The 23,930-nt window shown below is 42.1% G+C and overlaps 3 protein-coding genes across 3 annotated transcripts; 1 reads left to right on the top strand and 2 right to left on the bottom strand.

Annotated features, from left to right (window-relative positions):
* Positions 1-850: 850 nt before the first annotated feature.
* On the bottom strand, positions 851-9,859 carry pou6f1 (POU class 6 homeobox 1). Its single transcript, XM_078288364.1, is given in 13 exon segments — positions 851-2,048; positions 3,188-3,356; positions 3,441-3,573; positions 3,852-4,085; positions 4,970-5,095; positions 5,232-5,485; positions 6,370-6,595; positions 7,226-7,362; positions 7,519-7,696; positions 8,150-8,189; positions 8,191-8,229; positions 8,738-8,830; positions 9,569-9,859. Coding segments are annotated over 12 exon segments (1,908 nt in total). The 5' UTR covers positions 8,764-8,830; positions 9,569-9,859; the 3' UTR covers positions 851-1,702.
* Positions 9,860-11,548: 1,689 nt separating this feature from the next.
* dazap2 (DAZ associated protein 2) lies at positions 11,549-16,169 on the top strand. Its single transcript, XM_071921413.2, has 4 exons — positions 11,549-11,672; positions 12,609-12,727; positions 12,851-13,099; positions 13,323-16,169. Exons 1-4 carry the CDS (start codon positions 11,660-11,662, stop codon positions 13,449-13,451), a joined length of 510 nt encoding a protein of 169 aa, XP_071777514.1. The 5' UTR covers positions 11,549-11,659; the 3' UTR covers positions 13,452-16,169.
* Positions 16,170-16,464: 295 nt separating this feature from the next.
* Positions 16,465-19,325, bottom strand: LOC144542285 (uncharacterized). Its single transcript, XM_078288025.1, has 6 exons — positions 19,108-19,325; positions 18,609-18,653; positions 17,976-18,035; positions 17,771-17,824; positions 17,490-17,537; positions 16,465-17,380 (listed from the first exon to the last, which is right to left on the bottom strand). The coding sequence occupies exons 2-6, from the start codon at positions 18,631-18,633 to the stop codon at positions 17,208-17,210; spliced, it is 360 nt and encodes a 119-aa protein (XP_078144151.1). The 5' UTR covers positions 18,634-18,653; positions 19,108-19,325; the 3' UTR covers positions 16,465-17,207.
* Positions 19,326-23,930: the final 4,605 nt, after the last annotated feature.

Below are 23,930 nucleotides of genomic sequence, written 5' to 3'. Positions count from 1 at the left end.
TAATTCAATTAACCAATTTGACTGATTATTATTAAGCTTACTGTAAGAATATCCAAAAAGTCTGGCACTACTGAATCAGGCAATGTTGTGAGACTAGGGGTGTCACGATTCTCCAAATCCACAATTCGATTTGACTTTCGATTTTAAGGTCACTATTCGATTCGATTTTCGATTTAAACAGTTTGTTTTTTTCAGCACTGACGGCTATGCCATTGTTAGACTATCGAGTCTTGATTTGTAAAGATCAACAGATCATTGGTTTTATGCCCTGACAACTGTCATTTACATTTTCAAATTCTTCTTTAAAAAGATGGTATCAAGTGTGATATAACTGCCATATTTTTTTTTTTTTTGGAATGTACCACACTAAGGCCATATAGGCAAATCTTTTCAAAGTTTTTCCATTTAAAAAAACAACTTTCCCTTTAATTTGGTACCAAATACATGACAAGGCGATTCAGGGCGTCTCCTTACTTAAGTGTCATTCACAGTATGACAACAAAACAGATACTTCCTATCTTGGCTAACAATAAGCTTTCTGTCTCACAGCACAATCTGACAGCTTCCAGAAGGTTTTAAAGCGTGACGTTTAGCCGGCGAAGCCATTTTTACCGGTGGAGGACGACTAAACCCGGGGAAAATCAAACGTCTGTGTCACCAGATATACAGTATTTTCCGGTTCCGGTTCATCGATGACAACTTGAAGTATAAAACAAAGCTGATAACTTGATTTTCAGTTTTTGGTACATTTTAAACGATTTAAAAATGACGGGCGCTCTTGGGCGCTATAGTGAAATATAGAACGGGCGCTCTCTAGAAATGATGTTTTGTTTTTTTTTCTTCAGACGCATGCAAGTAGGCAGGGGTGGAGAGAAAAAACATACTGGGAGAATCGCGAACCTGCTTGTGATTTCAAAGGTCACAATCGAACGCTCATTTCGATCGATTTTCGATTTAGAATCGAAATCGTGACACCCCTATGTGAGACGGTTTTAAGTTGACTTCATTATAGGCCAAACCAAGCTCTTATTTTACAAATATACTTGGTCTGCCTTGAGACAAAACAGCAGAAGCAATGGCAGGCCATTAAGGGAACAGTCACAACGGTGAACAAAGAGGAAACCTTTTCTCTAACACGCAATACTCTCATAGAGTATCATAAGCACATTAAACAGAAACGAGTATAAAACCAGGAGAGCTGAATGAGCAGCTACTAATTTCAGAGCTACTTTGGTGGCACTAGCATATTATCCAAATATCAGAGTAATGTCAGCCAGTGTGCCACAGTAGCATAGCCATGACTTGCCAAAAAACCTATGCATTGCCACTTAAAAATGTTTTAGAAGGGTATAAAACCACTTGTATCAAAGTCCATCTAATGTTTTAAAGTATGACATGTTATTTTCACGGTATATGATAAAAGAGGACCATGCAGTTTGACTCAGTACCCACCACACAGAAGTAGTGTACACACACACACCTTAAAAACAGGGCAATAACTCATTTTGAGTACTCTTTCATAAGACTCGATTCAAGTGTCATTTCCTTCATTTTCTCCAAAAGTTCATATTCTTTCAAAGTTAATGGAGTTAACCGTTTATATTTACAACGCGATCTACTTCCGTTTCACTGTATTCTCCCTTCAGCTTCCCAGAAGGGCGACGGATCACAGGTGAACTACCCCAGCTCACAACTGAGGTCACTACTGCACCTGAAAGACATTGATCTTGCTGGTGTTTTTCAGTGTCTGTCGCCGGTTGCAGAACCATACTCGCACAACCTCGCGGTCGTAGTTTAGCTCCCTTGCGATCTCCGTAATCTCTTGGCCTGTCGGCAGGGCGTTCTTCTCAAAGTAGGTGTTAAGGACTTCTATTGCCTGGGGTGTGAAACTGGTGCGCCGCTTGCGTTTCTTTGACGGTTCTCCGCCAACAAACTCCATCAGGTTCTGCTGGCCTTTCTGGTTCCACAGCTCGGCTTCAGCCAGCCACCGCTCCAGCACCGGCTTCAGCTTCTGAGCACTCTTGGGGGTGATATCCAGCTTTTCAAACCTGCAGCACAAACAAATGATTTTAGTTAATCCAGAACTATTTCATGGGAATATACTGCATGTATGTCCATTTCATGATCGAGATAAAACATCATTAATTTCCATTCAGGTAAGGTCTAGGCCCAATTTGCAGGGGTGTAACTCAAGGATTTTGGGCACTGTTGATTACCAACCTACTGCCAAATGTGTTACTATTTTGTTTACTAACTCCATTACTGCCCAGGTTTTAATGCCACAATAAGATCTCTTTGATTCATGGGAAATAAACAAGATTTAACCATTTAGCCAGTTCCTAATACTTCTACTTGTTTATTTTCATGTAGGCTGTAGCCTAAGCAATAGAAATGTCATTAGGCACCTAAATTGATCCACTGCGTCTCAGTTTATCCTTCCTTGCAGCCGATAAGGAAAGGTTAAATGCATTAATTTGAGGATTTTATAAAAGTGACCATAGCCTCGTTAATCTAATCAGCAGTGGCTACATTTCCATGCGCACAATAATGCGACTATCACCAACAGTCTGAGTAAGACAATAGCACGATTAAGCCGTTTGCATGATCCTATAAAGTGACATCTCACATAATAATCCAGCATACATGTGACATGTGGTTGTTGCACGTATTGTCTTTTTGAGTTGGGCGCCCGTGAAAGAAACAACAGGAGCTCCGTCACCAACTGCACATGCACAAATACACATCACACAATTAAGGTGTACACATGTCATGTTCTGACTGGTCCCTATCAGTGCAAGTACAATTAGAGTACTACACATGTTACTGTGATTACACTTAGTGCAACTAAGAGCATAATCACAGTATGATGCTTACATGGGACCTGGCAGGCTCGCATTATTGTCTTAACTGCATTACAATCACATTTTTCGTGTGCATGTAAATGTGGCCAGTGATCACATAATGGATGCACTGTGTGCACCTTGTCACTGATGCATCACTGTTCCCTTACCTTCCAAGTGTAATATACCTGTTTACACTTACTTTTAAATACCATGCGTATGCAGATTGTAGTGTTTAAAAAGAGAAACAAATTACTATTTTTAAATGAATGTATTTTGAGAACTTCTTTCATGAATTGGAAAAGGCTTCCATATGCAAGGCAACATGAACTGAGGGTGCAGTTTACCTGCAAATGGCAGACTGGCTGTAGGCCGGACCCTCAGTCGCAGTCAGAGCCTGCCCCACTTGTGTCTGAGTAAGCCCCAAGGAGAGCCGACGGATCTTGAAGTTCTTGGCAAACTCTCGAATTTCTTCCAGATTAATGCCCTCCTCGCTGCTGACTGCTTGCTGGGGTTCTAAAATTGTAAAGAATCCAGTTAAAAATATCTACCTACTTAAAATGGATCTATGTTGGGAGAGGGAGAAGCAGGTGTACATACTGCTGACAAGCTGGCCCACTGTTGCCATGTCTCCACAGGTGATGGGGACCGAGGAGGAGAGTGTGGTGGCTGTCTTCATTACTGATGACTGCGGGGCGATGACAACTGCTGATTGACTGACAGTTACCGAAGCCTGGGAGGGAGAGGCAGTGTGTCAAACTTATCTACAGACAAAAAGTAAGTCAGTAAATAATACTTTATATGAAACTTTTAACGATCTACTTGGCGAAATGTAGTCATTTTCAATGATCTCCAGGAATATTCAATGATCTACCAATCTATTCAGACTATTCAATGGTCATCGGGTAATTACAACAGCTGTATCAGTTGACATGGATAACTGCAGACATCGTTTAATCCTTTCTGCAAACACAAACTCAAACAAAATTCCAACAGATTTTTCTCATCTACCTGTGTGCTTGGCTTGGACAGCGCCGGAGGAGCTGCAGCCTTGGGCAGAACTGCAGCAGAAGTTGCGACCGCAGTGGGTCCATTCCCTAGAGTGGCGATGATCTGGCCCTGGGTGTTGAGAAGCAGCTGTGGGGTGACAGTCTGGACCTGCAGGCCCTGGAGGGGGAGGGTGGGAGTCGCAGCGCCTCCAGCCAGAGAGGCTGGGTTCACCAACAGTGGGAGGGTTCCTATGACCTTTAAACGACATCATTCAAATTAAAGAGAAATGTATGTAAATAAATGTAAAACTCTGCCCTACTGATCACTTATCAAACCAACTCTTAGGACATTCAAGAAGCTTTCATGCCGGTATTTTGGTTTCTGTGAAATTAGCACCTTCTGGCAATCCTAGTGCAAGTCACTTGGAATGAAACTGTGTTTTTCAAGATTGCATGCAGGCTATTCTACTTACTTCCATAAGCCATAGTAATGGTAAGAGTAAGTAATAGAACTGTTTGAGAGGACAATAAAACAAACTGCTTTATGCCCCATTGACTTGCAATAGCAATGCTAATGAATGTTAACCGGAGGCTGATGCCAATTTCTCAACAACAGAAACACCAGCATGAAAACCTTTTGAATGTCCTTGGAGAGGGTGTGATTATTGATCAATATGAATGGTTTCTAAAAATGCCAATGGTGCCCTACACTTATTCTTATGCATTATTCGTTTTGCCACCAGGCCAGTTATAAATTCAATAATCTTATTGGCTAATGATACAGTACTATGCTTGGGGATGGCTGATGTTCTATTTTCCAACAGAATATTTTTATGGCATTTCTGCTCTACTAGAAAATATTGAGTGCACAGGACAAAGATCATGAGCCAAGTCCAAACTCAAACACTGAGTACATGGCACATATCCAAACCCACTGAGCCATGAGGACACCTGAATGAAATGCTTCCTTACCCTGATGAGGGCCACACTTTTCAGAATGAATAGCCAAATAGAATTAAGGCCTTCTAGCCCATTTTGGAGTGCCTTGGGTCTCTTTTTCCTCTCAAAACCTAAATGTTGCATCAAGCTATATGGTGGTGTTGTGTGAATTTAAGGATGGCAGTATGTTGTGATACCCACCTGTCCCTGGGCATTTGTGATAATCTGGCTGGTGATGCCAGCCATATTGGACATGGCACTGGTGATGATGGGAGTGGTGAGGGAACTGAGGAACTGGGGCTGTGCTCCCAGCGAAGCAGCACTGAACTGAGAAGAAAAATAATCACAACACATGTCTACAGCACAGGCAAAAAACAATATCACGTGACTCACAAGTCAGATATAAACTATGAAGAGATGTATGAACAGTAACAGTAAGTAATCCTTGCAAAGGCGTTCTTACAATGGCAGGATTGATGGAGAGTCCTGCAGTCTGGAGTGCTGCTACAGATATGCTGGGCTGAGAGACGGTGGTGGTGGCTGCGGTCACCTGGGCTGCCGCCACCTGAGCAGCGGTAACCTGGGTCGCCTGCGTCGGCTGAGACGTCACCTGCTGCATCGCGGCCTGCAACGACTGTAGGGAGGCCGCCTGCGGCTGGAACACTGTCTGTGCAGCGGTCTGCAGCTGGGGCTGGACCGAGTTCAGGATGGTTGCAGCTGGGGGGAAATTCAAGAGCAGACAATCTGTTACTTGGTCTGGATTGAAGTTATTCATTGTGAGAAAAAACATAAAAATGTTTATACAAAATGTTCAAGGTCAATTTTAAAGGGTACAGATATTACGAGAGGACATGATGTGCACAGCAAGTTGTGTTTTATGAGGGGGAAAAACATCCTCTAAAGCGCAGACCCTTTTCTACTTGTATGAAAATTAAGCCAGTGTCACACCTGCCTAACGGGAGACTAAAAAACATATTTGCCCAAAAAAAAAAAAAAACGTAGTTCAAACCACGCAACGCAAATACTATGGCTTCATGGCTCTTCATTGTAAAACAAAAGACAAAGTAACGTTAAATTTTTCACATATTATACTTGCTTTATTTTCATACCATAGAAACTCATAGCAACTTAATTTAGCCCAAAAGTAAACACTGTGGGAGCCACCCACCGTTTCCTGCTCTCCTATCCCCACTCTGTCTCACTCTGACCCGGCTACAGCTTCAGCCAAAGTCCCCTGACTTCCATGTGGTTCGGCATACAGTGGTAGCCCTAAGTAAACATTTATTAGCAAGTATACAACTTTCATAACCTTAAAAGTTGCATGTAAAAACTCTGCTCCACTCTCTATCTGAAAAATCAGTTTGAATTTTGTTTGAGTTTGTGTTTGCAGAAAGCAGATGTATCATTTTTGACTCAGGGCATTTCTGAAGACGACAGGGCTGCAAAAACTGAATATTTTTCTTTGAAATTTAGCACATGCATTCTTCAGAAACTCACATTTTCTATAGTGCACAGGGAACAGATTTTGTGTGTTTACATCCATCATGATAATCAATGAGACACACACACACACACACACACACAGGGAGTTTGTGTCTTACCTTGGAGGCCAGCTAAGGGCAGTTTGAGGAGGTTTCCAGCCGGACTAGCTGCTGCCAGCCCAGGGAGAGTAGCTACGTTAGTGGTGGGGAGGGTAAGCACAGCCAGGCCCCCCTGGCCACCAATGGACCCTGCCATGCTGAGGGGGATGAGCAGGGGCTGGCCCAGGGAGCCGGTCTGGGCCATCATCCCCGTCATCAGAGTAGCCAAGCTTTCCTGGGTCAGCACCTACAGTGGGGGACAGGTCATAAGGGTAAAATAAATGTCTTTCAGTCACAATTTAGGGATGTGCAGAATCAACCATCAAGGTGTTGAAGGTTTATTCAGGTTTATGATAACAAAGATCATTTCTATCACTGCCATTGGTTACTTCTTCATTATGCCAACCAAACATACACTTTAAGAAAACAGGTGAACTCCTTCTTTTCTGGACATAAACATTCATTATTTTCCAAGGACTGCTAACCTCCCATTACCTAAGAGAACTGCTCTGTGCCAACACTTCAGCCTCAGAAAAGAAAGAATGACTCTTGTGCTCGTAAATATATCACCTATATCAAAAGGCATCTTGAGCTACATAATCTTTTAATGGTGAGAGTCTTGTGCTAGGCACCCATAGTCTCCAAACTGGATAATGTATAGATATAAGGTCAAAGGTACAGAATGAATAGACTCTCAGAAGCAGACAGCTGTTGTCACATCTGCAGTTGTTTAGCAGCACTTGTCCATCTCTGCAGCACCTCTGCTTCCACAAAGGGAAACGACTGAGACAACCAATCCAGTGACAACAACATATTCCTCCTGATGACTGAAGAGGCATATGGAAAGTGTACCGAGTCTGTACATTCGTAGTCATACCTGTGGACAGCCTTGTACAGTGATGGGCATGGTGGCCTGGGGCTGTGTCAGGGACACACTGATGGGAACAGCAGGAGCCAGAGTTTGGACAGCAGGGGCTGCAGCCTCCACAGGTACCACCTGCTGCTCTCCCAGCACTGGATAAGCACACCCAGAGTTACTTACTACTGACAGTTTAACTGTTTGTCGCTGTTGTCATGTTACATTTGACGATAAAGTGTCATGCATGTATGAGTAGTAAGCTACTCGACTTTCAAATGCAAACAGCCCAGGACAGTCAGTTAGGAATTTACCTATTCCCCCAGTGCCGTGGGGTACAGTGGGGCCGTCCTGCGTGCTGCTGGCCTCCGGCTGCTCCGGGGCCAGACTCCCTGCCTCCTCAGCCTTTCCATCATGTACTGAGGATGGAAGACATGCATCGACCTCGACCTCTAGCACACGGATAGTCTCATGGCCAGACATCACAATGACCTGCGTGGTGGTCGGGAGGAAAAAGTCAAGACCAAGTCGAATGCACAGTGAGCTGTCTCCTCTATTCTCCTTGGAAGCTATTGTTCAAAGACTGTGATTTTATGATGGATGTATGACTGATGCAGAACAATATCTCTCAGTTATGATTGTGTTATTAGTTTGCGAAACAACTATGGTGAATACAGGCTTTCATTGTGGTCAAAATCTCTTTTGATTTACTACCTGAAGGGTCACAAAGAGTAGCCAAGGGTTCAAATGATTATTTCTGTACTTTATCACTTCCCACCGAGCATCTATCTGTCACCCCATTGCCCACACACAGTACATCTGCTTTTAAAGTAATAGATGATTCATGGTATGCAATAATGAAAGACCTAGAGGAGAGGCAGCAAGACAACCTTGGCTGGAGGACAAGGTGCAGAGAGACAATGCAGGAAGAGATAGGATGCATACCTGGTTGTCTTTGGCAGGGAATTTCAAAGTGCAGGAACTAAATGGCTGAAAAAAGACTTCTGCAGTCAGACAGTGAATGGCTAAGGAGAACAGAGAAGCCGAGCACACACGTTAGGACACAATGACCCGAAACAAAACAAAAAAAAAGAGACACAAATGAAAGAGCATGAGTACACCAAAACAATGATAAGAGAGCATCAGCCAACAAGCAGCTCAAGCAATGCTTTCTGAAAGCTCCCCTGTCACCATGAAGAGCATTGCTTTTGTTTGCTGACTATGTCTACACAGAATGTCGCTAGAGAAGAGAAAACCACAATTAATCATTAAGCATGGCAGTGTAAAGACCAGTAATCCTCACAGGCATAAAGCAGAAGGTATTAATGGATGATAAAAACCGGGGAAGGTGTACCAATCTCAATGAATTGCTGTGTGGAGTTAATCATTCCGTTATGATATGGTATGCTGGCACATGGGGGGTGACAACAGCAAATGACAGCAGAGAACTTGGAGACAACCTGAGTTACAGAGGTGTGGGTGTGTGGGAGGAGAAGGCTCTCCGCTGAGTTTTGACAGAGGGTCAAGTGGTACCTGTTCATTGACAGTAAGTGGGGCATCTTTGGCAGGGAGATCCTGGGAGTTCATGGCTCAGCGCACCACCACCGTCACCAACCTCCTGGCATTCTGGGTGGACAAACACTCATGAAACAACCAGCCGTGAAAGACTTCTCCACTTGATTTTCTACCTGAATACTTGGAAAACCTAGCCCTGCTGTTCTGTTTTGCACCCATTTCAGAGGTAGACTTAGAGACAATGTTGAGTCTATTGTGATGGTAGCCCATGTTAGCCCGTATCACTGGGGCTCCCCGGGCAAAGGCGGCGTGAAGCGCAACCACATGGAGAGGACTTTGTTTTTTATTCATGGCTATTTTGTGTCAAACCAGGACCAGACTGTTTCGAGGGGCCTATAAACAGGCCTCCTCTGTTGCACTTGAAAATGCTGCGGAGAACGTGATGAAACGTGCCGACCGTGGACATGAAAGTGGCTGCAAATTAAGAGTCAAACGTCAAACAAGATATAAGGTTATGCTTTTCCTGCTGCAAAGCCCCCTTAGAAATGAAGATCTGTCAAAACTTCAGCGGGTGTTGATGGGCTCCCCACCCCCATCCTGGCCAATAAAAGTCTCGCCGCGTCGGCCACTTTTGGGGACGAGCTGCTACCACCAAGTATGGGCGACAGAAATCATCTCGACCCGTGCCTAGAGACCGAATATTATGTATTTCCCTCTCTTTATCATAAATATATAAATTATGCTAATTACGAACATTGCATATTAACCAAAACTCATTTCCTCTCGCCATTTCGCTGCTACGCGCGAATAGCAGGCTAGAAAAGAGCCCGGCTGTTATATTCAACTTACCGTGTAGATGCAGCTTATTTTCTCTTATCCTCCCCTTTTATAAAGGTCCTTGTCACAGTTTGTTTCAGTCACACATAATTAAAAATTCATCTCAGCTCCCAGACAGGCGCTGTGACTGCACACAAAAGAGGTATTTGCATTGATAAGGAGGCTTGCAATGTTAGGATCTTCTCTCTCTTAATATTTAATGACGGTGCCCTTTCTACAACAGTTCAGATCATCAAAAATCCTTGAGGTGTCTCACAAAATCCTATTTGTGCTGTAAAGTCGGGCAAAATTACACCAAAATTGGCCTTTTGCACTACGTCATGAACATAATTTATGCAAGAAAAAATCTTGCATTGAAAAATGTCTGCCTCGACTTGAGAGGAGCCATGGTTCTCTTAAAGGGGAAGTGCACCTCTATAAAAGCTGCTTCACTGGGACCAGGAATGAAGCATTGACTCGATTAAATAACCTCTTAAATAAAACTGCTAACGTTGAACTGCGCAGCTACGCTAATAGCTTTCTTATTGCTCGTTATTCTATATTGATAAAATGAAAGAATTCAAACCGATGACATGAATTTGTTTCTATGAATAAGTACAGAATTATGCAAATAACACATGAGGACCAACTTCAGTGATGGTTCTGCATAGTTAGTGTGGTGTACATTTTTGCAAGTGTCCAATCAACTTCATAATGAATCTGAGTGATCACCTTCATCCCAACATGCACCTAAGAGTAGTAGCCTATCCGCTGGAGATTCTGCAACAACATTTATTACCATTACCAGGAAAAGACAACATTCAGTGTACAAAGTACAATACAAAGTAACTTGCGTGACAAGTCAGAGTTCAGCTTATCCTTTGGGCTTTATGGTCAGAAAAATGTTGTAAGTTTAACACAGAGGGAAAAATATATTTAGTAGCTTAATGATTTGCAATTCACACCCATTGATAACAGGTGTCTGATCTATTAAGTGTCAGTACTACACTTGATTTCTAAGACGATTTTTGCCCATTTCAATTATCCCTATCTTTGCATAGTGTTGCCCATTCCCTGTGTGTGTTTATGTTTAACGTTGAGTTCAGTGATGGAAATAAACTGCAAACATAGCAATCTCTGATTATTGTAGACATGTTGAAAAAAAATTGCCCATACCAGCACCCTACATACATACAATTTAGATTTTTCTAATTTCAGTTGTGCTGCAAAATTTCACATATTTCGTTTTGTATCCTGTTGTTGCTCTGTATCATCACTGTAAAACAATACTAACGTATTTTAGGCAATAAATTGTGCAATTTTGTATGGTGAGTAACAACTGACCTATACTATGACTGTACAAGTCATTACATTTCAGTGTACTATATGGCAGAGACGGGTAGCAGTAGCCTACTTAGAAACGGAGCTACTTAAAAACGAAGGATGCATCTGCAAAGTAGAACACAGACATCGTATAGAGACTGCATAACTTTTCCTGTATTCTGACAGTAAACACAACATTTTTGTCTTGTACTCTGTTGCATATTTTGCTGTTATTTGGAGAGAAAAAAAAACATGTATGCCCATTAAAATCCATGATATTACATTATGCAATTCTTTGGCATTTTCAAAACGGGCTGTACCAAGGAGACAAAGACTCACAGGATGTTATCGGGTGCGTTTTGGGTTGTCGTCGCTTCATTTGAGACCCTGCATCCTGACCTGCTGGTATTTTGTGACCCTGAATCAAGTCAAATGTTTATGGTTGTGCAGATTTCCCACAACAGAAAAAGAAAAATATGTCAATGAGAATACCTGTTTTATGATATGCGTTTAACTCAAACTGAAAATAAGTGATGCCAGACTGAATCGGAGTCAGAGGTGAGAAGAACTCCTTCCTTTCCTTTCGCCTGGAACTCCACGGCATTTCTACCTATAGGGGGCGCGCGCACTTAGAACACGCAGTGCGTGAGAACCATAGACTGAGAACGAGTGACGTAACCACTTCCACCACAACAAGCTGAAAAACAAGGAAGTGAACTGTAACCTGTCACAAGGCCGTGAAAAGATACCCGGACCTCCGTTTAATCTTTTATTCATCAGCCTACGGATCAAATCAGAACAATGAACAACAAAGGTATTTTTCTAGTCATTGTATATGTAATTAGTCAGCTGTTAGTTATTCAAGCTGACGTTTTAGCTAAATCAAGGTCTGTCGTTGTGGCCAGCTAAAGCGGACTTAACGTCTACGTACATGACAATAAACTGGCGTCTGTTTGCTAGGCTATATCATCGAACACGTTGAGCTTGGACGAGCTCTTTTGGTTTGGTTTATTATCGAATATCATATTAATAACGAAAGCCTGATATATCGCTTTCACCTTACATTACCAAACCATATAATATTAAACCAGCCAGTGGCCACTCAACATATTTACCATAAGCTAACATCACTCACCCACTCCAAACCTCAATAACAAAGCGGACGTTTATTTGACTTTTTTGGCCTTTACCTTTACCTTTTCCTCTCGTCTCACCTGCCCCAAGCATGGGAATCTAAGACAGTATCAATAATTCGCATACCAATTGTCTAAATCACTGGTCAACAACTGCGAGAGTTGTGTACAGTCAATCATGGAAATACTACTGCCGTCCATTGTTCGGAGGCTAGATGTTTCTCTTCCTGCTGAAGCTGTCATGAATTTTCCTGTATTCTGACAGTAAACACGCCATCTTTGTCTTGTCCTTTGTCACATGCATTGTTATTTCTGAGAAAAAAAATGCATGACCATTAAAATCCATTTGTTTTATACCATTAAAATAATAACTATATTTCACAAAACTGTACCACAAAAGACACGCCAAGACACTCACTCAACCTGGGATTTCTGTCAAACAGAATACTAATAATAATTGTTTATAATTGTAAATAATTGTTAATATTTGTAATAATTTACTAATTGTATTTAAATTATTTTTAAAAAATTTGAGTGACATTGGTACCCCAAGACTATTTTGAAATGAGCAATAGTATGACTGGACATCCCTTTTAAGGTAAAATGTTGTTTTGCAGGTTCATATCCACAGCAAGCTGTGTACCCTCAACAGAGCACCGCACCTATATACCCCCCTGCTATGCAAATGTCTCCTCAGGCACCTCCCTACACAGATGCACCACCTGCATATTCTGAGGTAAGTTCAATATCTACTACAACATTCTACTTGTGCGATGACACAAATCGTACTCACCCACTCTATTCAAACACCACGGTCATAATTCAAGCATATCTAAACTTTCCATCTCTGTTTCCGCAGATATACCAGCCCAGATTTGTGCTTCCACCTCAGGTGCCCGGTCAGGTGCCTCAGATGTCCTCTCCATACCCCGGTGCTCAGATGTTCATGCCCATGCAGGCACCAATGTCTGTTGGGCCGGTGGGCCAGAATGTCCCCATGGCCTACTATCCCATGGGAGCCGTGTACCCCCCTGGTTCAACAGTGATGGTGGAGGGAGGCTTTGATGCTGGAGCGCGCTTCGGAGCGAGCAGCAGTGTCTCCATCCCAGTGAGTATCCGCTTAGTTAAATGATTTCAAGGAGCCAAATTGATTGCAGTCAAGTCAATAAGATGACACTCAATACTGCCTTTGCCCTAGATTGACAAAATAATTGTCCTTTGTATGTCTGGAGGAAAGAATATGTCAATTCTTGTTCAAACACATTTGGGCAGTTGATCAGAGTTATATTCATGTTGATGCTTATTTCTCCCCTTCTCCAATCGTGCTCCAGCCCCCTCCTCCTGGACACCCCCCCAACGCAGCTCAGCTGGCTGCCATGCAAGGTGCCAATGTTGTAATGGCACAGCGCAAGAATAACTTCTTCCTGGGTGGCTCCAGTGGAGGTTATACCATCTGGTAACAGCAACCATTCTCCTCAACTCCTCCTTCATGCCTAAACCGTGTCCCTATTCCAAATGATGCCCTTCCCCTTCCCCCGTCCCATACGCCTCCCTCTTCAGGCTGCTTGGCCATGCCACGATACTGATATCACCTAACGGAATGTAATACTTTAGAGCCCTCATGAAAGGTACAGTACTCCACTTCTGACCGAGAGATTAAATATCACAATTGATGGATACCACTGCCTGGAGAGGACAAAAGCAAATCTGTTCCAAGTCATAGAGCTCATTCCATAATTCTTCATTGAGCCCAGCCTCTTTGGTCATTCCAGATTTTACCTCTTTCAGGTTCTGATATCTATATTTGTTCAAGTGAAGCAAATGGATGACAATTTGCATTTAGATGTTCTTGTACATGTATAAACTAGGTAAATGAAATGGTGAGATATCAAATCCGCATTATATACTTTAGCTGCTTTATGGTTACAATGGAATGCAGTTATGAAGTTGCAGTTAAAGCTCAAAAGGAAAGGGGGGCCATCTCCACCTGTCTTTTTGAAAAACTGTTACTATTAGCGTAGTTACATGAATAGCTGTGTAATAAGTCTGTGTTAATATAATGATCATTATAGAAATTACATTTTAGCTGAACAAAAAAAAAAAAAAACTTGGATGCCCTGAGCTAGAATATCATGTCTTGTGTTTTGCACAGTATCCAAAATGCCACAACAAATTTGTTGCACAATGAACTGTCCAATATCTGATGAATTCCTTACGTTTTAATCAATTGCTAAGTAGATTTAAGCAAAATAATAAAAAATGATTACATGCAATATCCAAAGTGGTTTACTGTACCTTATTGGGCAACTGGTAGATGAACATAGTCAAGTGCCAAAGAGCACTGGCGATAGCCCTAATTTAAAGCAAATTAACTTCAGTAAACTTAAAGGAAAGAAATTTAAAGTAAATCCAAATAGTGAGTTGAGCGGAAAGGAGTGGTTGGTGTAACATTTTGGCTTGTTTTTTTGTTGTTGTTGTTGTTTTTATTTCACAGTCGGATACCCAGAGTTAATACACTAAATGTTTTATTGTACAGATTTCAAGAATTACCAGTTTCCACTCTGTCTTTTCATATAATTTGGTATCATCTGCTCACGGGTTTGAAGTATTTATTCACTGTAGAAAAATGCCACCCTTGTGACAGCATCATTTAACATTTTCAAGAGAGTTGAGGTGACTTTATTTCTTCAATATTTCAGTGTTTTTTTTCCACATGTAAGTGATTTATATGATTAGTTAGGGTAATAAATTTGTTAGTATAACCAATGAGCTGGTTGTACCAAAGATCTGGTCTATAATGCACAGTTTGGTTGTGACTTGAAATTTGAAATGTCGCAATTTAAAAGCAAACATATCATTGAATAAGCAGTTATGAAGTTGTTGGTACCTAGACCTTCAATCTGACATGATTGCAATAGTAATTTAATGTGGTGTTGGTCACTTCATGTAGATTAATTGCATCTTTAAGTTCTTACATACTTTTGCACCTTTGCTATGTACAAGTTTGATTAAATACTTCATTTTATCTGAAATGCACTGCTAAGCAAATCTGAAAGTTGCAGGCAAGGGGCTACTCTTTCTTTGAAGTCTTGTTTTCATTTCTTTTGAAGAAAGCTGTGAAATTTTTGAACATTTTAGGATTGTAAAATATTACTTGCTCCTCAAGCCGAGTCCATTTTAAAGTAACGCCGAGATGTGGCATATTGTTCAGTAGCCTGAAAGTGTATGCAAACTTCTGCAACAAGGGCACATCACTGTCTCCACAATTGTTAATTTCCAAGACATTTTTGTGCTGCTAATTAAACTACTTTAGAACCTTTACTTAGTAAGTTATCTTACAGACTTAAATAAGATATGTTAAATTAGGTAGGTCAGTATGGATACCACCAACTGATACTTGTAGATATTTTTCATTTTGGTGTCTTGTAACGTCATGTGTCGCTGGGTATCCGACATACCATACCAAGTTTTAACAGCTGTGGCCAGCAGAAAACAAATGCTGTTGTTACTTTGGTCAGGTCAAAGAGACCAGCTGTCTGGAAACCTGGTTGTATGCAACCTGTTTATCAGATGCATTTCCTCTGGGCAACATACATGACCAGTTACCATACCAGACATTGTTGACACATCATTCAAGTTTTTTTTTTGCTTTTTTTTTCCAACAACTCAATCTGCATTCATTCTCACAAACACATGCTGTTGTTTCATACAGCTTTGCTGGGAAAAACGGCCACAGCTATTAAAACTTAAAATTGATTCAAACAAATGTTAATTCTTTTTTTCCTTTCTCAGCCCTGATTGTGTTTGTAAAGCAACATAATGGTGGCTTAGTCCCAGCAATATGAAGTACTGTAAACTATAGCTTACCAGTAGATGCCATGCCAACCACAGCCAGCGAATGGAATACTCTTTGTTGAAGGATTATGGACATTTATAGTTCAGGGATTCTCTTTAAAATATTTTGTAAAATGGATATATGTACTAAAGTGATTTGATGGACTTTGGTACACATTCTATCTTTTAAGATTACTAAAGGAGATGAGTGTCACTACAGTTTGCTGAGACATGTCAAAGATGGAATTCTTTGCAGAAGAACTTAGGTGCACTTAACTTTTTTATACTAAACTTAAAATTTAAAATGAAAAATTTAGAATAAAGGTTATTTTGGAAATTTGAAATGCTTCATGTTCATATTTTAATTTTAATCTAATTTGTTTGGAAAATGTATGGTAATACTCAAAGTGAACCAACTGTTTAAAGTGTACTTTTATGACAAGTTGACTTGATTTCCTACAACATTCAAATTCATTGTGCATTGTGTCCATTCATAGTTAAGATTCAGCCAGATTGTGGGCACCATTATTGATGACATAAAGACGCTATAACGACTGAGACATCACCCTTTTAAAAATAAATTTCACAAAATATTGTGGGAATGCAGAGAACAAATTTTGTGTAAGTTGTCACACTGTGTAATGGCACCAGTTCAAAAACAAGTTTTATTGCCGTCCATATTTTATCTTAACTAGAGAAGTCAGTTTTCTCAGTAACAATCTCTGGCAAAGGATCATATAAAAAAAAAATAAGACACAGCAAGAGCAAATATAGCCTAATATTTAGCTGCCCTGTAATCAAAAGAAGTAGTACATGGTTTTTGACCAGCTTATAAAAAACATTTGCATAGTAAAACTGCAATTTCAAAAGCAACTTAACAGACAAGTAACAGTCCCCAACAGCACCAGAATACACACTGTATACATTTTGCTTGGATAAATATAAAGTAATGAGAGATACGCCTAAAAGAAACATTACAAGTAAAACATGGCTGATAAATAGTGCAGCACAGACTTGCTAATCACACTTCTTGATTGTTACCGAGTAATTACAGATCCTATAATGGTGACCTGGACATTTTTAGGAAATCCCACCACCTGTTTCATGCCTGGCTGTGTAAATCTGCACACACCTGTTGTCTGTCAGCTGTTCCGGATCCATCAATATTCACACTTCCTTCAGTAATAACCTAATCTTTGGCGATGCTTGTGTGCCTGTGAGCGTTTTACAGCACAAAATCTCAAACAAGTTTTATTTTTTTATGCCCGGTATGCAGCGGGCATCCTTCAAAACACACATATGCCCATTTCTTCTCAGTCTGCCAGAGACTGCTATTTTTGTTACAGTCCACTCACTTCTTTGCTGCAAGTCTTCCACCCAGTTCATATAAAGTATTCCTTCTTTTCGCTTGTAGCCCGGTCATTGCAGTCGTCGTCGGGATCCTCTCCTGGAGCAGGTTCCCCTGTCGTTCTGTAGTCGCCCTTGTTGTGGCAGAGATACCGGTAAAGCAGGAAGCCCAAAACAGCTACAGTCAGCAGGACCAGAACGATAACCACTGGAGAGATAAGGAAAACAGTTTTTAAACGACTGTTTGGAGACATGATAACCGAGGAGCATGAGGTGCTGGGGGGGGGGAAAGCTCAGAAAAAAGTAAGGAAAGTTACCTCCAATAACCGTGGAGTCTGAGTGCATGGGGACCGCTGTTGTTACCGCTGGGGAAAAACAACAAGTAGATCGATTTTAAACAAATTGGAGGTAATAGGTAATAGACAAGGTAAGCAGGTAATTACTGAGATTCTGTAACTGAACACCATTTTAGAGGAAGGAAACGATGCCATTTATCATTATTATGGGAAAGTCCTGGGCCATGCAGCCTTTGGCTTTAGGAGGCAGCTGGTTAGTGTGCTAGTAATAGAAAATGTAAGAGCTAGAGAACAGGAGTTACCCTCGATCATGGTGGTGTCTGCTTGTGTGGGACGTGATGTTAAAGACCCCATATCTGATGGTGAAAAGCATGCAAGCAGTAAGTATGTTGGTGATACAACACAAACAATAAGGTGATGTTATCAGTATACTTATAGTTGCAACTCGGTTTTCGAGGCAACTGGTTAGTACGCTCATAACAGATTTGAAAATGTGAGTATAGTTACCTTCAGCCAGAGTAATGTTTGCATGTGTGGAAAGCGTTGTGAAAGATCCCATTTCTGATGCTGTAAAATACACCAGTTAAATATGTTAAAAATGGCATAAAGGGTAAGTTTCTATCTTCACAATAGTGTGCTAGGAGCAGCTTGTGTAACTGCATAGTTTCTCTCCAATCCAAGGAGGGAATATTTAGTGTTGTGACATGGTAATCTGATTATCAAGGGCTGGAAATGAAACAAACTTGTCAAACCCTTATTTGATTTCCGAATCCATATACTATGACGCAACGTCTTAATCAGAGAACACAATCTGCAGTCTGACTAAAAGGGCTGGGCAGCATGTTCAACATGCAAAAACTTGAAACCACCTTCTGTTTCACTCACTGCGCAACGATTTTGATAAAAAACAAGAATCAAAATTTGTCTGTGGCACAGTTGCACACCAAGCCTAAACTCTCTCAATGTGCACGACCAAAAAAAAAATGTTTTTGAAATTGTGTAACCCTTCTGCAGTAATTTCTTTTTATTGGGTCTCAATCATGGGATGATTTTGTGTCAGCACACAAATTGCAGTGGGGTATAGGGTTACAGGTAAGAGCTTAGCTGAATTCATTTCATATAATGTGCTAATGTACTCACCATTCTTAGCTGGACTAGAGGTCATGATGAATGTCAGCTAATTCACTATGAGAGAGAAGCACAGATAAGGATGTGAAAACAAAAAAAAACGAACTTCCACCTATTGGACTGGCAACATGTCCACAATGAAGCTAATGTGAAGGCAGCCTAAATGTTAGACAAGCTTTATTCCACCTGTTGTTAAACTTTTAAAATTGCTTCTTTTGTTTTGTCCCGTCCCATCGTTAATGACATCATACCACATTTATCAGCTGTCTTTCTTTGTCTCACTCACTGATAAGTAAACCGGTTAGCCTGACCTTTTATTGAAATACAGTTTTCTAGTCTCACTTCCTCTTGAAGATATAAACTTTAAACTTGCTTTGAGACAAAATAACCCCGAAGCAAAAAGCATAAACGAGCTAACTGTCCAGGTGAACTACTCAAATGATTTCCAAACACCCAACAGCACAACAGTCGGACATTGTTCATCACAGCTGTTGTGTGAGCACACACTTACCTGGGCGCAGCGGGCGACCGTCTCAAGTCTCTAACACACTTCTAACTTTTTCCCCGAGTCTAAACGAACTTGTATGGCGGCGAAAACGAAGAAACTGTCTCAAGTTTTAAACTGAAACTGTGTATGACTCTTTCAAAACGAATGAAACTGAGTGTAGGAGATGCAGTGTGCTTTTTTCCCCAGCGCTCGTGAGTCATGCGCACGCTCTCGATTTCCGCCCCTCCTTTTCCTCCCCTTCCTCCCCCCAAAAAACTAACCGGAGTGTTTGCTTTACACCGAAGATCGTCTATTAAGAAGATGAGTCACTCGGAATAAGACAGTTCATGGGAGGTCTGTCAAAAACAGTAGTTCCCAGCTACAAAACGACTCTGTCTGACTGCAAAAATTAAAAATTAAAAGATTAAAACCATTGCCATTACATTGCCTCCTATATATGCCATTGTCCTGCACTGTGCATTGTTCCCTGATGAAGGCCAAACTAGGCCACAGCACATTGGTGCAATGTTGTTAATTTGTCCTTATCATGTGAAATGAAGGCATTTTAGTTTTCGCAATGAGACAGAGTGCCTTGGACATTTTTGTTTGCTGAACTCCTGTTTTTGACTGCATCTTAAAGTATATTTACAAAGATTTTCCATGCATTGTCTCACTTAGACTCAACTATTACCTTCATCCAGAGAGCACCTGTCCGTTCCACATAAAGACCTGGATATGCTTCCTCAGAACTGCTTCTGAGAACCTCCCAAAACAAACTTCTAGAAGCCCTGAACCTTCATGGTTCTTCAGAACAATATGGTTTGTAGGAGGAGCTGCAGGCTGTCCGTCAAACAAGGGGGAGGGGTGGTAAACAGGAACTAGTCATAGGTCAGAGGTGAAAGCCTGTGTTTCCTGTTGTCTGTTCAAAGAAATGTCAAAATGTCAAAGAAATCAAAAGTTGGCCAGTATATAGAAATTGATCTAAAGCAATCTGTAACGCTGTGCATCAAGTTATGTTCTCTGTCGCACCAGAGACCGATCTCACCTGTGCTCACAGCTGCTGCTTGTAAACTCACCACTGACACACCCACACACACTCTTCCCTCTGTATCTCTCCTCCTGTGGCTCCACTCAAACTCAGTGTTTCCCCTGTATATATTCTACTGTGGCCAGCCGCCACTGTAAGATATGACATGCCATGCTAAATATATTTTCAAAATAATTGTATTTTTGGCCGAAATGGTCCACTTGGCTATGCTGCTGTGCATTGAGGACTGTAGAACCAGTGTTTCTCGGCGCTGCTGCTGAAAATGTTTTTGTTTGTTTAAATCAAATATTTCTGCCTAGAGAACAGTCATGATCAAAGTGACAAATAGCAACGTGTGGTCGCGGACAGAGAGAGAAGCACACAGACACACTGCTGCCTCATTCAATCATTTCTATAATAACCGCATCTATAACGTTTCTATGATAATTCAATCATTTCTATATAACCGCATCTATAACGTGTCTATGATCATTCAATCATTTCTATAATAACTGCACGACGTTTCTATGATCATTCAATCATTTCTACAATAACTCACACCAGTAGGTCTGATTTATGATCTGATGTGCATTATTCCTATTCCCACATTACTGTGCGATATGGTGACAATATGGAAACCTATTTACTCCACTAGAATAGATGGATGTTAGCGCACGCATCTATTACATTTAACTCTGTTGAGACCTAATAGGCTGCTATGGACTGAAAAGATTATGGCTAAGATATTTATAGATGTGTGTGTTAACATCCTTCTATAGCTACTAGTGGAGCAAATAGATTTCCATATTGTCACCATATCGTACAGTAATGTAGGAATAGGAATAACGCACATCAGATCATAAATCAGACCTACTGTGTGATCAATCAGGCCATTATGGCTCACAGTATGTAGCGTTGCCGTGCGTAATGGCTGTGCGTAAAAATACAGTGGCTGCTTTGGCTTTTTGGGCAATTATTACAATTACTGAATTATTCTAGAAACGGTATAGCTGCAATTATTATAGAAATGACTGAATTATTCTAGAAACGGTACAGGTACATTAAATGATTGAATGAGGCAGCAGTGTGTCTGTGTGCTTCTCTCTCTGTGTCTGCCACCACACACTGTTATTTGTCACTTTGATCATGACTGTTCTCTAGGCAGAAATACATTTGATTAAAAAGAAAAGAATCTGGCGCATTTTCAGAAACACTGGATCTACAGTCGTCAACGCACAGCAGCATAGCCTACCAAGTGAGACCATTTCGGCCAAAAAATACAATTATTTTGAACATATTTTTAGCATGGCATGTCATGATCTTACCGTGGCGGCCGGCCACAACAGTAGCCTATTAGGGGACATTACTGGGTTTACGTGACAAGCTCAACAAAGCCAAAAAACAAGCTGTAAAAGCCGAGGGAGTGAGAGCCGCAGGGGGAGAGTTACAGAGGGAAGAAAGGGGTGTGTGTGTGTGTGTGTGTGTGCGTGTGTGTGTGTGTGTGTGTGTGTGTGTGTGTGTGTGCATGGTGAGTTTACAAGCACTTCTGTGTGATCAACAATATATAGCGGTGCCGTGAGTAATGGCTGTGCGTAAAAATACAGTGGCTGCTTTGGCTTTTTTACTCCGCTTTGGAGTTCACAAGCAGCAGCTGTGAGCGCCGGTGAGATCACTCTCTGGTGTGACAGAAAACATAACGTGACGCGCAGCCTTACAGATCGCTTTAGATCAATTTCTATATACTGACCAACTTTTGATTTTGTGGCTCGTGCGGATATTGTGGCAGAGCGCCACAAATAAACCTATGACATGGGAAACAAGCCTGCCGCCATTTCTTTGAACAGACAACAGGAAACACAGGCACGATCACATTAGCATTTGTCTGCTTGGCTAGCCAAACATCTTGCATTAGTATGCTTAGCATTTGGTGCAAAGACATTGACAAGAGACACACAACAGAGAAGACAGAGAACAGACAGTTATTAGCAGATCTCTTCATAGGGAGGAGTGACCAATAGGAGCCCATAGGCAGGCTTGGGAACCCTAGAAGCTAGCCATGGAGCTCGAGGCCTGCAAGGCCGAAAAGGAAGCCCTCTGCCAAGCCATTGAGGAGCAGGCGATCAAGTCTAAGGCTTGTGAGGCTGAGAATGAGATCCTCCGCACAAAAGTGGCGGAGCTCCACAGCCCCTACAAGCTGGCAAAGATGATCAAGGTCATCCGCCAAGAAAAAGAGGAGCAGGCTATTAAGCTTGAGGCCTGCAAGGCAGAGAACGGTGACCTCTGTCAAGAACTGGAGGAGCAGGCCATCAAGCTTGAGGCTTGCAAGGTAATGAAGGAGGCCCTTCATAAGGAAAAGGAGGAGCAAGCCATCAAGCTTGAGGACTGCGAGGTCACGAAGGACGCCTTTCGCAAGGAAGTGCAGGCCCTCCATCAAGAACTGGAGGAGCAGGCCATCAAGCTTGAGGCTTGCGAGGTAATGAAGGAGGCCCTTCATAAGGAAAAGGAGGAGCAAGCCATCAAACTTGAGGCCTGCGAGGTCACGAAGGAGGCCCTTCGGCAGGAAGAGAAGTCGCAGGCCATCAAACTTGAGGCCTGCCAGGTTACGATGGAGGCCCTTCGTAAGGAAAAGGAGGAGCAGGCCATCAAGCTTAAGGCCCTCCGTAAGGAAAAGGACGCGCAGGTCATCAAGCTTAAGGTCATCTGTAAGGAAAAGGAGGAGCAGGTCCTCAAGCTTAAGGCCCTCCGTAAGGAAAAGGAGGAGCAAGTCATCAAGCTTGAGGCCTGCGAGGTCATGAAGAAGACCCTCTGTAAGGAAAAGGAGGAGCAGGCCATCAAGCTTGAGGCCTGTGAGGTTATGAAGAAGACCCTCCGTAATGAAAAGAAGGAGCAGGCCATCCAGCTTGAGGCCTGCGAGGTCATGACAAAGACCCTCCGTAAGGAAAACGAGGAGCAGACCATCAAACTTGAGGCCTGCGAGGTCATGACGAAGTCCCTCCGTAAGGAAAACGAGGAGCAGGCCATCAAGCTTGAGGCCTGCGAGGTCATGATGAAGACCCTCCGTAAGGAAAACGAGGAGCAGGCCATCAAGCTTGAGGCCTGTGAGTTGGACAATAAAGGCCTTCGCCAGGAAATGGAGCACAGCCAGAGAAACATGGCCTTGTCCACAAATGACATGGCTGCTAGGCTTAAGGCAGAGCAGAAGGAGAAGGATGTTCTCCACCAAAAAATGGAGCAACTCAGACTTCAGCATGAACAGATGGCCGTCACCACATGCCAACAGGCCACTGAGCTTAAGGCTGAGAAGAGGGAGAAGGAGCTCCTTCACCGAGAAATGGATGGGCTTAAAGAAAAGCTCCAGAGCAACCATGAGCAGGCCATGAAGCACATGGCCTGTGAGATGGAAGAGGCACACCGGAAGCAAATTGAGGAGCTGAAAAGGGTCCAGAATGAGGAGGCCTTGAGCAACATGGAGATCATGAAGCTCAGTGGCTCCGAACTGCTGGAGACACTGGACCAAAAAACAGAGGAGCTGAAAAGGCTCTCCGCAGAGAAGGCCTTGAACACAGAGTTTACAATCAAGCTCAAGGAAGAGAAGGAGGAGAAGGAGGGCCTCATCCAAGAAATGGCGACTCTGAAGATGCTCCAGAAGGGGAACGACTTGCTTATCCAGGAGCTTTCAATCAAGCTCAAGACAGAGAAGGATGAGAAGGAGGTTCTCGACAAAAACATGGAGGAGCAGGCCATGAAGCTCAAGGTCTGTGACATGGAGAAAGAGGCCCCCAGGAAGCCTTCCAAGTTCAGAAGATTTGTGAAGCTCCTG

The sequence above is a fragment of the Centroberyx gerrardi genome, chromosome 14 (assembly GCF_048128805.1).
Source record: "Centroberyx gerrardi isolate f3 chromosome 14, fCenGer3.hap1.cur.20231027, whole genome shotgun sequence".
Lineage (NCBI taxonomy): Eukaryota > Metazoa > Chordata > Actinopteri > Beryciformes > Berycidae > Centroberyx > Centroberyx gerrardi.
The sequence above is the reverse complement of the archived record's forward strand: the minus strand, read 5'-3'. Positions and strand labels throughout refer to the sequence as shown.